This window comes from Camelina sativa, chromosome 12 (genome assembly GCF_030686135.1).
Source record: "Camelina sativa cultivar CO46 ecotype springtype chromosome 12, ASM3068613v1".
Lineage (NCBI taxonomy): Eukaryota > Viridiplantae > Streptophyta > Magnoliopsida > Brassicales > Brassicaceae > Camelina > Camelina sativa.
Window position 1 is genome coordinate 3954728 of NC_141891.1, and position 20642 is coordinate 3975369.

Genomic DNA, 20642 nt, shown 5'->3' on the forward strand with positions numbered 1-20642 from the left:
TAGGAGAAGGTTTGGGTGAAGAAGATACATACCTTGTTCTTACCTGTGGACTATGGAGTGTGGAGGGGGAAGTCTTTTGTTTGGGAACAGGTTTATGACTTGCAGCATCAGTCTTAGAGTTGTTCTGTCTCGGTTGTGGAGGGGTGTCGATCGACACAGTGGTAGTGTCGATCGACACTGAGCCTGATGCTCGAGTATCAGAAACTTTCTCAACAGAAAAAGTCTGTCCATCAATAGTAGGAGCCCTCCTCAGCTTATCCATCTCAAAATTCATACTCAAACCATCCATATTTAGTGCTATGTGCCCCTTCTGCACATCTATGATTGCACCAGCTGTAGCCAAGAAAGATCTTCCTAAGATGAGAGGATCATTAGGCTCTTTATCATACTTCAGCACCACAAAGTCAGTGGGAATCATGAAGTTTCCAACCTTAACTAGAATATCCTCTAAAACACCTTCAGGAATTCTTCGGGATCGATCAGCCAAGATAAGAGAAATCTGAGTTAGCTTGAATTCTGTCATCCCAAGTCTCACAGCAATAGAATTTGGCATCAAGTTGATGCTAAAGCCAAGATCACAAAGAGAGTGAGCAAACCGTCATGTGGAGATGGAGCAATCTAACACAAAACTTCCAGGATCAGGTAGCTTCTTAGCAGTCCTACACTGAATTGTTGCACTCACTTTCTCAGAGACTACCACTTCTTGCTTCCTCTCTTTCCTCCTTTGAACAGGCTGGTTCAACAGAATTGCACTAACATCTTTTGTAAGAAGTGCTCCTTCTTCAGGGCTCAAACCATTTGATACCATTATCTTCACATACCGCTTAAGAGGTGGTGAAAGCTTTACTGCATCAATCAAAGGCATCTCAATCATCACCTTGTCCATCATTGCCTTGCATCTAGCATCTTCAATCTCCTACTTGGACCTTCTTGGCTTAGGAAAGGGTATCTTAGGTTTGTACACCCTCTCAACAGCTGCTGGAACCTAAGATTTTGTAACTTCCGCATCTGTCTGAGATGAGTGTCGACCGACACCCAGGTGGTGTCGATCAACACCATCATCTGAAACTGAGAGATTGGCCGATTTTTCTCCTTGTTCTGCAGAAACATTTTCAACAGCATCTTCATCTCTCACAGATATGGCATTGCAAGCATGTCTGGGGTTTGACTCAGTTCTTGCTGGAAGATAACCCTCTTGCCTTTTAACAGACCCAGCAGTCTGTGCAACTTGAATCTCCAGTTTCTTAACATGAACATTCAATGCATCAATCTTTCCATTCAGCTCAGTGTAGACATTGTTAATCTTCCCATTGAATGTCACTGTCAATTGCTCCTGGCCTTGCAAAAGCTGCTCAAGCATGGCTTCCATTCTACTCTCCGAAGAATTCTTAGGAGGAGGAGACTGATAAGATGAGTTCCCATAGGTTCTGGTATAACCGGTATTCTGTTGTTGCTTCTGGTCACCATTGTAAGGTCTGTTGCCTTGCTGATTACCGAATCTCTATCCCTGATACCCAGCTCCATACACATAGTTGACATTCTCCTATGTATTCTCTGGCTCTGACTCAAATGTCTCAACTTCAGCAGCAAATTGGACTGACTTCTTACCCATAAGAAGATTGTGTACTGAATCCAGCTTAGCATTAACAGAAGCTAGCTGGTTTGAATCAAACTCTCCATGCAGTCTCTTTCTTTCAGCATCAGCTCTTTTAGTGCTATTGCTAGAAGCTAAATTCTCAATCAAAACTTCAGCATCTTCTGGAAATCTTGTCTTGAAGTTTTCATGACTTGCAGCATCCAAAGCTAACTGATACTTCCAGTCACACCCTCTAAAGAAGATACTCAACAATTGTATCCTTGAAAAACCAAAAGAAAATCGAAAACCCCAAAAACGCATTTACCATGTTTTGAGTTTTGTCAATGTAAACTTGCTCCGGCGTATCGAGAGTCGGAGAATCAGGCGATGTGTGATGCAAACCGCTTCCGGCGACAAAGATACGCTGCATCATTACCATAGATATTGTTGGTGTGGGAATTGGCACCCCGACATACCGGTCTAAACCATAAATCAAACCGTTTATCTAAACCCGGAGATTCAACATCGAGTTGAGTTCAACCCTTAAACTAGGGTCCAACAAGATCTTTCAGGCCCAGTCTAGGTGTGACAACCCTAAGTCGGATTTGCTGCGCAAAAGTCCAAGATCTTTCAGGCCCAGTCCATGCCCTCCGAATCGGGAGCTCACGATCCCGACCTACCAACAAACCACAAGAAAGTACTGACTGAGGCCACTCCAACCTAATGTTACAGAGAAAAAAACGAGATCTTGGACTTTTACGCAGCAAATCCGACTTAGGGTAACTAGATCTAGCAATTTACACTCAAATTTCTTTAACGGAAACCCTAGCCGCTATCACTATCGCTATCACTCTTTCTCTCTCCATTCTCAACTCATCAAGAAAATTTTAAGTCTTAAAATTTTACTATTAAAACTCGTCTGTCAATTTTCATCAATTTTAGCAAAAAAATTCGATATATCCATGTCCCTTGGCTTGGTCATGACCGTGGAAACCAGTTCAAGAATCGAATAAGTTATTTATTTGTGGGACAGAATAATCAAATTCTTTGATTCCTGTTACTTACGTTTATTCGTGTCCAATCAAATTTATATAATTTCTTTGGGTATTCGATTCGATAATTGGGAGGTCCCCTACATTAATGTGTAGTAAATGGGGTTTGATTGTATAAATGTTAAAACTTTGGGGATCAGTTCCATAATACTAAGTGATATGAGGGGGTGCTGACAAGAACGTCAACTCCATGATGATATTTTTGCAGTCTAAATATCTTTTCATCTCTCTTCTCTCTCCCTCCACTGAAAATATTATTATTCCCAACAAACAAAAACATGATAATGAGAAGCGCTTCATCACTTGACCTTAACCTACGCGCCGCCCAGAAACCGTCTGTTCCACGGGTTATATCGACAGCTCGACTCGTCTCTGCTTCTCCTCGTGTTGCCAAGTCGATTACGAGAGCTTCTTCAGATGGAAACCTCTACAAGATTCAGTCGCCGGAGAGCTCCAGAGCCAAAACGATCAGCGTATACCACGAAGAAACGGCATCGTATAAGGTTTTGGAAGGGTCCCGGCTGCTCCCTCAGGGAGGTTCCAACGGTGGATTTGGTGGTCCTAGATGCGGAGACGGTGCCGGAGGTGGCGGCGGAGGTGGAAGTGGGGGAGTAGATAGTTATTACGAAGATATGATCCAACGTTATCCCGGAGACACTCTTCTTCTCTCTAACTACGCTCGTTTCCTCAAAGAGGTTTGTGTTTAAATTTTAATCTCCTCTGTTATTCTATATTGTGTTTTAATGTACTTGCTAATTTTGGAAACTTTTATTTACTGTAATTTGACCCCTAAAAAAAACACGTGATGATGCTATATATAGAGACAAGTAAAAACAAAGTACGTATTAATGTATTGCTATTCTTGAAGTCGACCCTTGGTTCCTCTTGATTTTGAGCTTTTGATTGGTTGAATCTACTAATTCATGTATTAGCATTTAGCAAACGTGAATTTAACGGTTTGGGAGAAATAAGTTAAACTGTATCAAAACCAATCGAGGATATGCTATTAAATTAAAGTTAACATGTCTTAATTTGTGCAGGTGAAAGGTGATGGGAGGAAAGCAGAGGAGTACTGTGAGAGAGCGATGTTGTCTGAGAACGGAAGAGATGGAGAGATGCTGTCAATGTATGGAGATTTGATATGGCAAAATCATGGAGACGGTGTTCGTGCTCACTCTTACTTTGATCAAGCTGTTCAATCTTCTCCGGATGACTGGTAAGTTTAACGTAGCTAGAGAAGTTATTTATCGTCTTTAGAGCATAGAACCTAATGATCGATATCTGAAAACTATGAGTTGAGTTTGGATTTGGGCTTTCTTAAAGTCTCACCAGTCTCCATGATGTAAGTTCATAACTTCAAACCATGTTTTGTAGAATTGTTAGATTATTTCATGGGAATGGGTTTTATTGAAAGAGACTGAAAGTTTTTGTGGATCAAATATTATTTCCTCTATATCCATCCTTTGAAGAAGCGATTGGTCAATTTGTAATAGAGCTATAGCCTCACACGTCAAATATGACAGAGACATCATTCTTGTTGATTTTTTTGTTTTTGTGCTCTCTGCATCTGCAAATTATATGTAGTGTAGCACTAAATTATACAATGCATCATTCTTGATAGATAATGATAATAATTTTGGGGTTTCGTAGATATAAAAATGTAATACTTTATGAATGGTGTTTATTGCAGTCATGTTCTTGCATCGTATGCTCGATTTTTGTGGGATGCTGAAGAAGAAGAGGAAGAGGAAGAAAGTAAACTTGAAAATGCTTTCTCTTCCTATAACCCATCTGTATCAGTTGTTTCTTGACTCTGTGTGCTGATGTTAAACCGGTGTAATACAATAAAAACTCAAAAGTCCGGTTTAATCATTCAAAAATATCTTTTGCACTTTGAAGAAAGACTGATGCTAATGTGTAGGAAATAACGAACCAGTTATCAGAAGTACAGAGCTGTGTATTGTTAGGCCATGTTTATAGGGGGATCACCCCATGTGATCTTGGGTCTTAAAAAATTGAAATTTAGTGAATAGTGTCTACAAGAGCAGATGAAATGATCTTAATTAAGATCTGTTCTCCATGTGTTCTTGGGCTGACGTGTCCATTTTTTGGACGTTTTATTTTTTTTCATTTCCATCGTCGTTTCATTTTTATTTTTCTTCTTCTCCCGGAAAAGTCGAGGAGGCGAAATCACGAGAGATTTTTTTTTTCCTCACCGTCGTCTTTATTCCACGAATCGGATTCTCCCCTCTTTCGTATACAAAAACCCTAGTTGTCGTCATCGTCATCGTCGTCGTCTTCGTCGTGTCGGAACCCAGACTTTTTTCACAAACTGATTTAGTGAAGATGGAATCTAATGGATCAGTTTCGTCGACGGCCAACTTGGAGAAGTTTCTCTGTGAGCGATTGGTTGATCAGTCACAGTCAATCTCAGAGCGGTTTAGAGTTCTCTTCTCTCTTCGCAACTTGAAAGGAGCAGGACCTCGCAACGCTCTAATCCTCGGTTTGTTTTTCAATCTCTGCTTCTCAAAATCTTCTCTTTCTTGTTTTATTATTTCATTTGTACTAGAAAGTAAAAAAAAATTGATACTTTAGGAAGAACTTTGAGTTACTCTTTTAAGCTTAAAACTGAAGTTGTTAAGAAAAATCTTGAATTTGTCAAATGTAAAAACTTTGATTCTTTGCAATTTTATAGCTATCTGCTTGATGTATCTAGAACTACAAGTTTCCACATTTTCCTTTTAGTTAATGATTGATCAGGACAGAACTTCTTCAGTCTATGTGTACTGATATGGTTTTTGTTACTGTTTGTGATTGATTAGCTTTAGATTAGTTATGTATTCTTGAGTTTTTGTTCATCAGGATGTGGTTGCCATAATTTCGTTTTTGCGCTATCTGTCTCATTACTGATTGTTTCTCGCTTTCATATGTGACATTTAAAATTCTAAAGAGCAAGAGTGTGTTTATTTTTAGTTTCAGTAGGGTAAGATTTCTATCGATCATTGCGCTGGGATTAACTTGTCGTCTATCTTTTTTTTCATTCTCCTGCAGCATCTAGAGACTCATCTAATCTGTTAGCACATGAAGCTGCTTTTGCATTGGGACAGATGCAAGATGCTGAAGCAATTCCTGCTCTTGAGTCGGTTCTTAATGATATGTCCTTGCATCCCATAGTTCGACATGAGTTGAGTATACAATTTGATCCTTGTGGTGGATTTTATCTCAGATGACCCTTGTTTCCTCTGTATTAGTATAAGCTCTTTTTGTGATCCTTACAAATTGCTGATTCGCTATTAATATAACAGGCAGCGGAAGCTCTTGGAGCCATTGGTTTAGCAGGTAATGTTGACATTTTAAAGAAAAGCTTGAGTTCGGATCCAGCTCAGGAAGTTCGAGAAACATGTGAATTAGCTCTCAAAAGGATTGAAGACTTGGGCAATGTTGATGCCGAGGACCAGTCAACCACAACAGAGAAATCACCTTTCATGTCTGTTGACCCTGCAGGCTACTGGTGATCCAAGTGGTTGATGATCCAGGCTACTGGTGATCCAAGTGATGAGTGGCTTCGACTTTCCCTTCAAATCTACAAAAAGGAGAGTTTTGGACAATAAGAAAGAAGATTTCAACCCGCTTTCTCCTTCCGAAGTCGTCACACATATGACATATCTATGTGCGGATGTCATGGAAAAATATATTTGTTCCTTCCAATGTTATTGTGAAGCTCTTCTGCTCTTGAATCTTGATATCAATTGGCTATGTGAGACTTATAGCTGCTAATTAATGGTTATGATGAATAATTACAACTTGTATATATTTCGGTAGTGCAATATAAGTAAAATTTGTGTGAGAGGGGGAGAGAAGAAGCTAATAAAATTTGTTTTTTTTAATTTTAATAAAAGTTTTAATTTTAATAAAAGATGTTATTTTATAAATTTTTATAATTGTAATTTGTTTAATAAGAATATTAATAAACATTATATTATTAAATAGTTTTAAACATTCTTAAATTATTTATTAAACATTAATCTTTGTATTTATTAAGCATTTTTAAATTTCTATAAGAATATTATATTATTAAATCTTAAGATCTTATACCTATTCTCCCAATAACTAACTCTTTAACAAAAGTTCTTAAAACCTGATCTTACAATATTTTTACAATATTTCTCTTCTAAGAACACCCTCACCTGATCCCCTATAAACATGCCCTTAGGAGTGCAAAAATTCAGTTCCAACATGTATTATTGTGGCGAATTAATTGTGAGATTCCAAAGATGATTAAAGTGGTTTGTGTCCTTATGCTTAGAGCCATAAAAAGGTGTGGAAACGAGACTTTTGAGAGAATCAATTATTGATCAATGGTTGCGAGAGATGTCACGCTCAAATGTCGTTAGTACCATTGCTTTTTGTGTCTTTCTTGACAGTTGCAATTTGCAAAATAAAACTATTTGGCTAATGGGTTATCTGCAGACAAAAATAAAACCTTTTGGGTTCATATGCCAATAAAACTTTAGCTTACGACGTTAAAGGAGAAAACATCAAGATAGAATGCTTTACACTTTTTTCAATCTGACAAGATTGACAAGCAATTTTCACGATAACATAGTAATTACCGCAAACCACAATAACTAGTAATTCGACCCTCTTTGCAACATTATCTTCACGTACGTTTAGTTTCTTATCGAGATCCCAAAATCCACATCCTACAATTTCATGTTTACTAATTAGTAATTACTCTGATGGATAGCCACAAAATTTGGAAAAGAGCCAAAGAGTAGAATCAATTATAACAAAAGAAATTGCACATAAGCCAATAATAACAAAAATGAGAAAAAGAAGAAGATAAAGAAAGAATACACAGACAGAACGAAACGCAGAATCTCCTGAATATTCACCTTTTAGTAATCAAAGCATCAAAAAGAAAAAAAGAAAAAGAAGATCTTGACATCAAAAAAAACAACTTAAAAAGATTAAAAACATTACCATCAAACATAGGAATATATAAAAGCAGCAACCTTTAGAACCAAACCTATATGATTCTTTTTCACTCCTTTACCCATCTCTTCTCATATAAGTTTAGGCTGAAGATATAATATATATAAATATAATACGGTTTCTTTTTCTCCTTTGTCCTCCTTAATTAATGCAAGAGAGATATGATGAGTCTTGAGAGTAATGATCGTTACCGCAGAGTTTTTAATGCTCAACAGTAACCGCTTCAGATACCTCAATGGACTTGTCGGCTCTGTCTTCATTCATCATTGGAGATACTATCTCATGTGAATCTTCTGCATCAGCATTGGATGATACAGTCACTTGTGCTTCCTCTTCTACAGGATGTGAAGACTGGTTTAGGGTTTCTGCATCTTTTTCAACTTTCTTTTTTTCGGGTTTCACCTTTGCTGAGGTTGTGGCAGCTTTTGCTGGGGCTGGTTTTCCATCGGGAAGAGCTGTTTTCTGAGATGGCAATCTTGGAAGTGACTTGCGCACTGGTTGCTTCTTGAGCTCAACTGTTGGCATAATTCCCTTAGCAGCTGAGTTATCTTTAGAAGCTCTCTCATCTAGGCTTAGCCTACCAATGCGAGGAGTTTGAGTTTCTTCACAATCCGCTCCAGAAGCAGTCTTCTTTCTCCCAAGTTTTGGAGATTTGGCTCTCGTTGGTGGTATCTTCTTGGACATTAACAACAGTTTCACATGAAATGTGAGTATTAGTACTTCAGTAAAAATTGAGATCCTGGTTGAGCTTCAGCAGAGAGGAGAAGTACCTTCTTTAACTCTGTTTTAGGCGGCTGAGGTTCTTGATAAAAGCTAGGCATGGGTGTGGCTTTGAAGTTCAAGCTCTTCCTTAGCATCCTAAGCTCGGCTTCTTGTGTTTCCTGCGAGAAAACCAAGGATTTTATTAGAAGAAGCCGGGAATGTAAGCACTGTGACAAAGAACAGGGTCTAGGAGACAACCTTGGACTTGGCTTGCATGTTATTAATTTCCTCTTCTTTTGCATGAGTCTTCTCTTCAAGCTTGACATAGAACTGCACCATATGAAAGCAGAAATATGATTATTTATAATTTTGTTCTAGAGAGAGGATAAGAATAATGAACCAACAAATGTGAACCTCTCTTCTCTTTTCAGCTCGTTGGTCGCATTTGAAACTGAACCCATAATTAGGAAGTGCACCAACTTTACGAGGTTTTCCATCCTCTTTCGGACTACTAAGAAACCATCAAGTCATATAATCAGCATAACTAATAAAAATGAGAGGCAAATGTAGAAAGGCCCCAACTTTCCACAAGAAAGAAGAGCTGGTAAATATAAAGGTAAAAGTAATACTTAGAAGACTGAGTATCATCTTCAGATGTCTCATGGGCTTGTTTCTTTTGAGGCTTTGGTTTCACCTTGTCCCTGTATCAAAAAGGGAAAGAAATTTCCAGTTTCAATCATTGATTATGGACTAAAAGAGAAATGAAAAGACTTAGCACCGAGATCCGGATGCCATTATTGGCAAAATGTAGCAGTGAACCCATGAGAAGACCAATACCCGGAGGCGGTTTCAGCAGGTGCAGAGTCATGCTTCCCTAGCTGATAGGGAAAAAGAACAAATCAGAAACAATCATCAGCCTTCTAGAAGAAGATCACACACACGTATGCCTAAGCCAAAGCAAAGAAACCTAGATGCAAAAAGTGAGGGATGATTACCTTTGTGACTTGAGCCTCTCTACCATTGAATGATTTGCTCTTAAGAGGCTCTGTTGGCCTTGCAATAGGAGCAACAGAACCATTTGATGCTGCCACTTTAACACCTGCAGTTTTGCCCCCGTTGTTCTTTTTGATGTGAACCGATGATACATTCTTAGCACCACCAGATAGTTTATCATGCTTTGGCTTCCGTTGAGCCTTATCGCTTTTCATACACTTTGAATCATCTACATTTTCAACTTGTGTGCCCTATCCCAAAAAAAAAGAAAAAGGGAAAAAAACACCAGATGTTAACTACAAGTGGTTAATATGACAGGCTAGTAGATTGACCATCCGGAAGATACAAACCTCAGCTACCTCTTTGAGGTGTTCAATTGCATCCAAAGTGGAAATGTTTCCGGAATCCAGATTCTGACATTCTGAACTAGTAGTATCAACAGTTTCATCAGACGCTACTCCATTCTCTTTAATACAGACAGTTTCCGTAATCAAACCACCATTAGCAGGAAGAGTAGAGTCAGTCCCATCAGCAGCAGCCATGATACTTTCAGGGTCCATAGTAAACTACAAAAAAAATGGCAAGAGACAAAAAAAAAGGTATGAGCACACCAAACTAATTCAAGTTAACTGAGCAAAGAAGTAGATAAAAACATTTAATCCGCATTGGTAAGTATACCTAAAAAAAGGCATTCACTTTAACCACAACAACACTTACATTACATAGGGTTAATGAAGTGAGTAACATAGCAATCAAAGATTCAAGCTACATTATACAAAGTGTTGAAACCACTAAATTCTCCAATACATAAACATAAGCTACTCACAATAGTAGAGTGTATACATATAAATGAATCCCTAAAAGTCAGGTTTTTCAAATCAAGTAATCAACATTTTTCTGCCTACACCACAGGATCAACAAGAGCATTTATCTCCAAACCCACAAAAAAAAAAAAAAAAAAAAAAAACCTAATTTGTGATTGACGAATCGATCTAAGAGAAAACAAATACAAGAAACGCAAATCTAATCTGGAAATAGAAGCAAATCTAAAGCATGTAAGAAAAAAAAAAGAAGTAAATCTCGTGGTAGTGAGAGAGCTCACTCTGGTAATAAGAGAGTTCTAGTTTCGATCTACCGACACTCAAAAACAATGAAATGAAAACAGACAAAAAAAGTAAAAACAAGTTGCTCAGATTCGTAAGAACATCCGCCATTATTTTACACAGCAACCAAACAAAGAAGAAAGAAGGAAACAAAAAAAAAAAAATTTTAAAACACTAAAAAAAAAGAAAGAAGCAAATCTTGCTCACCAAACGCAGTCCCAGAGGAAATCAAATATCCATTGAAGTGACAAATCGAAGGGATGAGAGTAGAGAAGATGAGGTCTCACAAATAGTTCTGAGATTTCGATTTGTTCTTGAGACTCTTTTTTTTTTCTTGGTTGGGGTTGGTTTTGGGGTTTGTGAAGGATTGTGATTCTCGGTCTACTACACAAGTTTGATTCTTCTGTGACTCTCTCTCTCTCTCTTTGTTTAATTTTTTTAGAAATAAAAATTAGAGAGAGAAAGAGAAAAGGAAAATGACAAAACGGTTTAATATTTATTACAGCGGCTATTTATTCTAAATCTAAGTGCCACGTCATTACATTAATTACGGTTATTCTGAGGCTCCCTTTTTAAAAATTTTAATCGTGGGTTTGTGGGGGAGTTTTAATTAATCAAAACTCATATAATTAAAAAAAAAAACATATGAAAAACTTTGGATTAAAAGAATAAAAAAAAAGACATAAGTGGTTGGCCAAAAAAAAAAAAAAAAAAAGAAGAAACATTAAGTGGGAGGGAACCAAGTCGAGATTTATAAAATGAAACCCCGGAATTAGGGGGGTTTAAGATATGGTTTAGATTGCTTTTATGTTTTTGATTAGTACAAAAATGTGAGAGTGAGAGAGAGACATGACCTTCTCATTTTCTTAATCAACAACGGTGGTATTAAACTTTTTTCGTCATTAGTTATGCTTTTATGCACATATGTATATCATCATCCCCCACATTGTTTATATTATACTCTTCTTCTTACATGGGACCTTTTTATTCATCTACTTTAATTAACACCCTTTAATCTCCCATATATTTAGAGGCCAGCTCACGGAATCTCTTCATTATTTTCTTATTTGTCTACATAAAACTAACGACCTTAATTATAATATTATGATATGTTTTCTAAAGTTAACACATATAAAATTCTACCCATGTTTGTAGTCTAGTGGTTTCTTCTACTTATTGCTTTGTATCATCATCATATTACTTGTGCTTAAATTTCAAAACGTGCGCGTGTGTGAGAATTGTAGTCGATTTTTAAGAAAAACTTATTTAAGATTTATAATAAAATGGTACATCTAGTAAAATCTATGATATTTCAAAGTTGGAATATATATACGTATAGTGACTAGTGGGTAACTTAATAAAACAAGTACGCATTTCCCATTTTATGAATATAAAAATATGCAAGTGTTACTTATCTTAAATACATGCACCCACATGTACACACCAAAAAGCTTACGGTAGGCCAAAAGAATTAAATCAAATGAAAGTTTCTTTTTTATATTTTAAGATAACAAATTAAAGTTAACTATACTTAATTTCGTTGACTACAACGAAAGTAAATAGTTTATTAGTGATACCCAATTAACAACGTTAACTAATCCGCCTATGTACTTAGAAAGTGTTTCTCCAGAATCTCATCTAAAAACCAATTTCTTCGTTGATGACAGACTTCAATATTTGGATTTGAGAATACTGGAAATGAGCTTTTGCGTAGAATAAAAGTGTTTACATCTCGTCTAGATGCGATACCAAGAACACGCTTCTTAATATTTCAATTTGTAGCTTTTTTGGTTACCTTAGCAAAACATGTTTGTTTAGCTTAGTGAAAAGTTGAATGTGGTTTCAGTATGCTATATATCTCACGTTCCTAATTATTAGTTTTAAAAGTTTTTATTTGCATCATCAAAAATTGTTGGGTTCTACTTCTACCTCAAACTTAGTGAGATTTTTTTTTATAAACAATTCATATAGTTGCGTAGCAACTTTCTCTCGTCGTTACATCCTCGACAACTCCTCACACATGCATAGTTTTTTTGTCTCTGACCTAGTGGTGACACTATTACAAATATATAGACTACTTAGCTTCAGTAACGTATGAACCATAATACATGTGTGTATATAAACCTCTTAATATTTATACTAAGCATTTTGAGAGGAAACAAGTGTCCTACCATGTTCCCAACTAGTTGAGTTTGATGCGTTTTCTATTGAATTTGTTTATAATAACTGAAATAACTATTTTCTTTAGTAGAAAAGTGGTAACAACTTAAAGTATAATTATGCTGATTAACACTAAGGTGGTGAGAGACAGAGAAAGTGATTAGAGAGTAAGCAAAGTGATTAGACACCAAAACCACTTTTATTAAGAGACAAGTTGGTCCAGTGATTAGGGTAAGATACAAGTACAACAGTGACACCTTTCCTTTCTTGCTGCTTCTCAAAACTTTCTCACTCCATCATCTCTACTATGTCTCTATCTAATCCTAATTTCATAATTATGTTTATCTTTTATCATTTTCAAATATATTTAAATGACTAATTTGTAACATTTTTAAAAATATATATATGTATATATTTTGATTACTGTTTTTATTATTACAAGAAAAATTAATGAAAATATTATCTATATACATATTTATTTTAAGTATTAGTACTTATCGTTTCCATTACTTTCGCATATTCTTATACTAATTTAGGCATATCCTTATATGTGGCATGGTATGACAATAGTCACACCACCTTAGACTTGGATGTTCAAAAAACTTGGTGAAGTATGGTTGCTATCTGTGGGCAGTTTTTATTCCAGATTTTGATTTTATGTTGGTCGGTGTGTATCGTTGTTGGAAGATTCGCTTTACCATCCATAATTAGATTAAGACTTGTGCTAGAGCACGGGTTGAAATTCATTTTATTTATATTATATTTTTATATAAAATATAATTTATGTTATTGTTTTTAAAAGTTTTTTTGGATAAAACATTATGCGATAAAATCATATGCTAAATATGAAGGCTTGAAAAAAACACATATTTTATAAGTTTTATATTGTTAATGATTCTAGGTAAGTACTTGTGCTATAACACTGGTTAAATTTTATTTCGTAATCTATCTTGTAACCCACTATTTAACTTGTAACCAATCAATCTATCAATTTCGTAATCTATCTTTGGTTAACGTTGTGGTATATCGATAAAATCTGTGGAAAATAAATTTGTAATATTGTGTTTGAAAATCTTTGGAAACAACATGATATAGGACTAAAATCTTCCAAAAATACAGTTTGGAATATCCATGATTTTATTTGTTACCATTAATATATCAATTATCAATTTGGAATATCTCTAATATTTAGGTATAACCATAAATATTAATATATTAATATATGGATTAATCTATAATATATCTATAATTTATCTATAAACTATTTGTAACTATTTGTAATCATCTATTAAAAATATAAAGTCTACAAAAACTATGTTGTGTACTTCCCTTTTATTAAACAGGGGATATCAGTATTTATCTTATCCAATTGAATGCGATTGTACTACCCTTTGATCACATTGTATTTTATATGATAAATGATAATGACTAGTAGCCAAAAAAAAATTAGTTGTTATACAAAACACACATGTTAGTATCTCTTTTGACATAGAAACGGCATATTCCTATAAGAACTACATCTACCTATGACGATTCGTGCATACGTATTTCATTCATTGGTTTTGTGTTTACGAACGAAACATAACTAGTAAAAAAAAAATCAAAAAAAAAAAAATAATAATAATAATAACTAGTAAAATCTACTCGAACTAACTTAGTAATAATTGCATTAATCCACATACGTCGAAACTGCTACGTTTGTAAACGCACAAGACTAAAAACGTCATTGTTTTTTCGTTTTGTAAAGTGGTAAAAATTACAATTCAATGAATTTTAGTCAATGTTATTCAAATCAAACACCGAATAAGTTAGTGTAAATTTTGAGTATCTTGGATGTTTAGTTTTGTAGTAGTAAGCAGATAAACTTTTTTACTTACAAATAAGCGTTATTACCCAAATTATTCAGGCATGTTTAAAACACTTATGAGCTAACAAAAGATACATCATAACTTCTTCCATTTGGCCCCAGAATTAACTAGTTTGATATAAGCATTGGTGAAGTCTTCGAAGAACTTGTCTTGATCTTCTGCATATCGTTTCACCCACCTGTGCATCATTCAAACCACGAATCTATCTAATATCAGTTTAACAGTTTTCCAGATCGCTCAAATGACAAGAACAGTGTTCAACAGATTCCAGTTTTATCCATGAGCCTATAGTCCAAATGTTCAGCACATTACTCTACTATACTTTAAATAATATTAAATATTCAAATGATAAAGTAAGAACTTTCAGAAAGTGAGACCTTAAGCACTCATCATCGTCCACTAAGGCATGATCCGAAGGGAGGCCAACCATGCTCGTCATTTTGGCTGTATCATAAGAAGAGAACTATGTAAATACATAATCTTAATCTTACAATCAATCTTCAGAACATAGGGGAGGAATGGTTGGAAACTTAAATTGTATGAGTAAAAGAACTTAAGAACTTTGTCATGAGACTTACAAGTTGATGTCCATGGTTTTTCAAGAAGGATTTTGTAGTATGCATTGTCAAACCCGGTCGGATCTCCAAAGCCTTTACTCCCTATTGTATGTGCCCCAGATAAAGCAACAAGCTCTTGAGTCCTGCGATGGCACACAAAATCATTGACGTCGAGTCACAAAAACATGTTAAAACAATTCACAGCTATCTTTTGTATAAGAACTCACGAAAATCCTTTTCTTTTGAAGCATTCTTTTAAACCTGAGGCACTCAGGGTTTCTGGAGGTAGCTTGCCTTCTGGATCAGGTTGCCTGTGAACATGAAACAATCTCCCAGTTGGAAAAATAGAAACTGTGACCAGAGATCTATCGAACGAGGACATATGTTGTGCTTACGTTGAATCAAGTCTTCCCAAAAGTACTGGAATTGTTGGGCCGCCACATATTGAAACTGCTTCAGATCCAGCGACAGAGATCATATCCGCCCAAGACACTGAGACCACAGAGATTTAGAACATTAGCACTAAGGCGCATGACAAGACACATATCTTTAGTGTACTGCATAGTTCAAATAGTAACCACCTGGTTGTATCTCATCAACCTTAACCTTTGCTTTTGCTAGAACCTAACAAAGAATTCATCTACCATTAGTTATTCGAATGTACCATATTTGAAAAATTTGAGGTATAAGAGCAATAAAAAGGCAGTTACATAGATGGGAAATTACATGTTTATATGCTCACAGTAACAGATTAAAGAGAGGGGTTTAGTGCCTTTAAGGATTTCTTCAAACCTGTGTTTTCAGGTCTCTCAAGTTCATATGCAATAGACCCGTTGATGCCACCTGCAATGAAACTCATAACCAAGAAGAATCAAGACACAATTAATCTTAACTAGTGGATTGCAGTATCTATTTACACAGATTCCATTTCTAATTGTAAACTAACAAACAAACAAATGTTTACATTTAAAAACTCATCTGTTACCTGAATTATCGTCCAGTTCAAAAGTTCCAGCATCATGAAACACTAAACGAAGCACACCAGCAGCCTTACCCTTTGTCACAACTTTTCTTATTTCGTTTTGCATCACTGGATATATGCTGTAATCCAAACAGTCACTTTGCAAAATTAGCACACAAGACATTGGTATACAATAACCTTGAAGACTACTAAATCCAAATAGCCAAACCAAAATCAAGGAGGATTTGTTCAAACTCACTCAGCTGCCTTGCTGCCATATGGCGTAACCAAATGAGACAGAAGCTGCACTGTGGACAACATCACTACCATTTTTCTTCTACTGGAAACCAAATCAGGACGCGAACCTATAAATTATGCAGAAACAGAACAATCTCAGCACGAATCGAATCGGACTCGAAGCATTTCAAATTATAAAACGAAGCTTTCTTCTGTTCTGAGAATCCGGTCTTACCAGGATCATCGGAGACGCAACGAATACGCCAATCTTTTAACGTTCTCAAAACATGTTTCCCGGAAGATTCGAATTTGCCTTTGAATTTGACAGAAGAAGACAAGCCGCACCGTAAAAGAGAAGTCTCCAACAGTGACGCAGTCGTCGTCGCCGTCGTCATCTTTAACGGTGGGACGAGAATCACCGAGCCTCAGCTGATTTTTTATGTGACACGTGGTTTCTATTATCTACCCTCACGTGTACAGTAAGCAAAAGATTATATAGCCAATAGGAATCAACTATGAGAGAGAGAAAAGACACGTCACGCGTTTGATAAGATACAAAATACTTAAAAACGACAAGGAGTTCTATGACAGTTGAGAAAAACGACGGGTAATCTATATAATAAATCTCGTAACATTACAATACTGAGAGAAGAAGACTATTATTCTTCAAGATTTTTAAACGCAAGAACAATCAATATACAACACTATATGGTGAGCCAAAAACCTATTTTAAGATTCTAAAAACTGGCTAAAAGATAGCTATCTCGGACCGGAGAGTCTCACGGCAGAGAGATAATTCTCACTGTTACAATCCGATGGTCCAGATGACGTAGTAGCACCGCCATCCTCACTGATCGACTTAAAGAAGCTTGAGTAAAGCCTTGATCCCATAGTGGAAGAACTTGGTGGTTGAACCACCGGAAAAACTCCTTCAAGCATTTGAACAACTTTGCTCATCGACGGTCTCGTTTGCATATCTTCTTGTATACACCAAAGAGCAGTTTTCATCGCTCTTTGAACCCTTTCGTCACTCACATCAACATTCTTCATCTTCCCATCAACAATATCCATAAGCTTCCCTTCTTCCATCTTCTTGAAAGCAAAAGATGGAAAATGACATTTCTCCGAAGTTTCTGATGGATCATAGTTCTTTCTTCCTCCTATTAACTCTAGCAACACCATTCCGTAGCTGTAAACATCGCTCTTCTCTGAGATCGCGTAGTTTGTGATCCATTCGGGAGCTAAGTAGCCTCTTGTCCCGCGCATTGTTGTGAATACATGGCTTTGTTCGCGGGTCATGAGCTTCGCGAGTCCGAAATCAGATACCTTGGCATTGAAGTTATCGTCTAACAAGATGTTCTCAGGTTTTATATCGCAATGGACAATCCTTGAATCACAGTCTTCGTGTAGATACGCTAAACCTTTGGCTGTTCCAAGCGCGATGTTAAATCTTGTGTCCCAATCTAACAGAACATCTCCATCTTTTTTCCTAAATATCCATCTCTCCAACGAACCTTTAGATAAGAACTCGTAAGCAAGAAGCCTATGAGCCCCTTCAGCGCAGAATCCTCTGAGCCGTACCAAATGAAGATGATGAATGCTTCCGATTATACTAACCTCAGCTCTAAATTCTTTTTTCCCTTGACCTATTCCTTCAAGTTTCTTCACGGCCAAACGAGAACCATCCGGCAAGGTACCTTCATATACCGATCCAAACCCTCCTTGACCTAACTTCACCGAGAAGTTATTCGTCGCTGACTGAAGATCTTTGTAAGCAAACCTAATAGGCATCCCGGATAAATTCTCCAAGAAATTGTCCTCCTCTGAACTCTCTTGAGGAGCTTCCAAAATCATCTTCTTTCTCTTATGAATCCGGAAGGCCACAAAGATCAAAACAGCGATGATAAAAACCGTCACCACGACAATGATCACTATATAAGGAAAATGTTTCCCACCATCTTCTCCGTTATCTCCACCTCCCGCACCAGTACTTGCGATCTTGATGTAAGAAACAAACCCAGAGCCTCCATTACCAGAGTTTTTAAAGCTTCCAATCCAATCAAACAAGAAGCAGTTACCAGAACTGTTCTGGAAGAAAAGACCAAGGCACGAGCAATTGTTGTTGCAGAACTCTTTACAACTATCAAGACTCGTTTTCTTGGAGAAGGGAGAAGCAAACCCTAGAGCGAAGTAATCTACACTATCCCCAGCATTTACGAGCTGCAAGGGCAATGTTGCATTATCTTTGTCTTTCTTACAGGGAGAAGTGATCCCTGTTTTGCAATCAGACCGAACCCGAGACAACCCGGGCACACATCCACACACTTTAGAACCCGAGCAGACGTAGTAAGACCCACAAGGCTCGGGTGTTCCGCAAAGATCACTCGGGATTTTGGTAGAAGAATCAGCAGCAGATGCTCCGCTTCCGATATTGGAGAAAGAGATCACACCGTTGCTTCCCAAAACGGCGATCCAAGTTGCGTTATCATCTTTGTTGTCTGTAAATATAAACTGCCATAACAGAACCTGTTTCTCATCAAAGAAGCGCCATGAATTCCCAAGGAGAGACGACGAAGTCACCACGCCGTCTTTGTTTATGATCTTCTCTCTAGCATTTCCCATCGACCAATACGCTTGAGAAGGGGTTAAGCTATTCACAGATAAAACCATATCTCCTGATTTGATCTCGAGAGCAAAAGTCACGTTGCTCGAAGAAGGGTTGCTAGTGAGCTTCATGCCTTGTTTAAAAGCTTGATTCGTAATCAGAGTATCTGTAGGATGATCAAAACTCTCCCAGATCGAAGTCCCGTCAACGGAAACAAGAACTAGATTACCCGAGTCACGAAGCTCCATTCTCGAAGCGTTTTTGCCAGAATTGTCAAGTCTCCAAACCTCAGTTCCGCCTTCTTCTCTACGCAGCACAACATTCCCTTTGTCGTCGAACACAAGGTTGTCGGAATTGGAAACAGGGGAAGCTCTGTTCGCCGACCAGATCAGTTTCGTGCTGCTCTTGTGGATGATGCTGAGCGTGAAGAGAGTGACGGAAGCTTGTGTAGTTACGAAACCAAAGCCAAAGTCTGAGTTGTTGGAATTGAGGAAGATACCGTCGTTGTTGATGTAATTCATCTGAGATCCTGAAAACCCTGGAGTGATGCTCCCGGTGTAGGCTACACCAGCGAGTAGAGGATCCGGTAAGATGACTAGACACGTTACGAAGACGATGAAGAAGACGCCTCTCATGGTCTTCTTCGAAGATGGACAAGAATTAAAACCCTTATAAAAAAAGATTTAAACTTTTGTTATGTCTGGGGATGAGGTCAATGGATCTGAGAAAGAAAAAAAAAGAGAAAATTCCAGAAAGATGCAAAAAGACAAATCTCAAAAGCCCTGGCAGGTGAAATACTACGCTTCTCTAAATAGAAACTGATTGTTCCTAAGATTCATCACAGAACCCGACAAGAGATGAGATAAACAGAGTAGAAGCAAACAGAGAGAAACAAGAACTCGCCTTTGCGTTGTTGTTGTTACAAAGCTTAAAACTTTCCGAATTCCGACGATTTCAGACCGGAATTCAGAAGAGAGAGAGAGAAAGGAGAGAAATTGATTAAAACCCAGGAACTGAAACGAGGAAGAAAAATAGAAGTAGGGATTAGTTTAGAGAGATTGGAACACACACTCTGGTTTTTTGTTTTGTTTTTTGCCTCTCTGTCTCACAATCAATGATGTTTGAATTTGGTTTGTCTTGATGGAGAAAGACGACAAGAGGGTTTTAGAGAGAGAGAGAGAGAGAGAGAGAGATGATGCGAGAGTTAGTGTCTGTCTAATTAAATCTCTCTGAGCGGTTTCCTTCAAATCCGTTTCCTTTTTATCTTTCCCTCTTGTGAGTTGTGACCGTCACAATACTTTCTTTTTGGACAGATCCGAACCACTTGGGGTTAGGGGGACTTTTCTCTTTTTCAACCAAACATGTTCTTAAATTTTTCCAAATTCTTGTGACCCTTTTGACTTTTTTAAAGAAGAAGACGATGAAGACCCATCCATCATCTACTACTAATTGAGAATCTGAGATGATATCTTGCAAATTGCATCAAGGTTGAGGAATATACGACTATGTGCGTGAATAAAATTGCAGATTTGTTGAAGGCAACACATATTCATTTAAAAATAATACATAGTAGGATGACGAATTATTTTATTGTTATGGTTGAAAACTAAATAATTTTTTTTTTTGTGATTGCTAACACAATTGTGTCGTGTTAGTCGTTGTGTGGCTAAAATCTGAATTTGGGTTTGTAATTAGTATGTTTTGCATTCAAAACGGCGGATTGAGGTACCACCATTCACCACTAGTTAATTTTACCCATTTAGATGATGAATCTAAACTTGGGTTTAGAGTATAAAACCTAGTGGATTTATTTTCCACCTGAAAAATATATAA

General features: G+C 36.9%; 4 protein-coding genes and 1 pseudogene across 19 annotated transcripts; 2 read left to right on the forward strand and 3 right to left on the reverse strand.

Moving 5' to 3' along the window:
* Positions 1-2748: 2748 nt before the first annotated feature.
* Positions 2749-4530, forward strand: LOC104730040 (uncharacterized). The gene is made up of 3 exons (XM_019233325.2): positions 2749-3323; positions 3669-3844; positions 4319-4530. The coding sequence occupies exons 1-3, from the start codon at positions 2907-2909 to the stop codon at positions 4437-4439; spliced, it is 714 nt and encodes a 237-aa protein (XP_019088870.1). The 5' UTR covers positions 2749-2906; the 3' UTR covers positions 4440-4530.
* A 444-nt stretch (positions 4531-4974) lies between these two features.
* On the forward strand, positions 4975-6143 carry LOC147930158 (deoxyhypusine hydroxylase pseudogene; annotated as a pseudogene).
* Positions 6144-7125: 982 nt separating this feature from the next.
* LOC104730041 (protein WVD2-like 5) lies at positions 7126-11305 on the reverse strand. Of its 15 annotated transcripts, none has more exons than XM_087478333.1 (10): positions 10629-11305; positions 9669-9884; positions 9321-9569; positions 9163-9203; positions 8955-9026; positions 8740-8836; positions 8584-8655; positions 8394-8504; positions 7815-8295; positions 7126-7331 (listed from the first exon to the last, which is right to left on the reverse strand). In XM_087478333.1, exons 2-9 carry the CDS (start codon positions 9876-9878, stop codon positions 7825-7827), a joined length of 1323 nt encoding a protein of 440 aa, XP_087334459.1. In that variant the 5' UTR covers positions 9879-9884; positions 10629-11305; the 3' UTR covers positions 7126-7331; positions 7815-7824. The 15 variants fall into 15 exon arrangements, with proteins under 15 accessions (XP_087334459.1, XP_010447403.2, XP_087334467.1 ...); XM_010449101.3 differs by having other exon boundaries at positions 7815-8298; positions 10629-11299; XM_087478341.1 differs by having other exon boundaries at positions 8740-8833; positions 9678-9884; positions 10629-11189.
* A 3117-nt stretch (positions 11306-14422) lies between these two features.
* Positions 14423-16691, reverse strand: LOC104730042 (putative L-ascorbate peroxidase 6). 2 transcript variants are annotated; one of them, XM_010449106.3, is made up of 10 exons: positions 16440-16691; positions 16227-16332; positions 15992-16107; positions 15779-15849; positions 15588-15630; positions 15402-15498; positions 15234-15317; positions 15028-15149; positions 14827-14893; positions 14423-14627 (listed from the first exon to the last, which is right to left on the reverse strand). In XM_010449106.3, the coding sequence occupies exons 1-10, from the start codon at positions 16597-16599 to the stop codon at positions 14525-14527; spliced, it is 969 nt and encodes a 322-aa protein (XP_010447408.1). In that variant the 5' UTR covers positions 16600-16691; the 3' UTR covers positions 14423-14524. The 2 variants fall into 2 exon arrangements, with proteins under 2 accessions (XP_010447408.1, XP_010447407.1); XM_010449105.3 differs by having other exon boundaries at positions 15585-15630.
* Positions 16692-16795: 104 nt separating this feature from the next.
* On the reverse strand, positions 16796-19444 carry LOC104730043 (G-type lectin S-receptor-like serine/threonine-protein kinase SD2-5). The gene has a single exon (XM_010449108.3). The coding sequence runs from the start codon at positions 19442-19444 to the stop codon at positions 16964-16966; it is 2481 nt and encodes an 826-aa protein (XP_010447410.2). The 3' UTR covers positions 16796-16963.
* Between the last annotated feature and the right edge of the window lie 1198 nt (positions 19445-20642).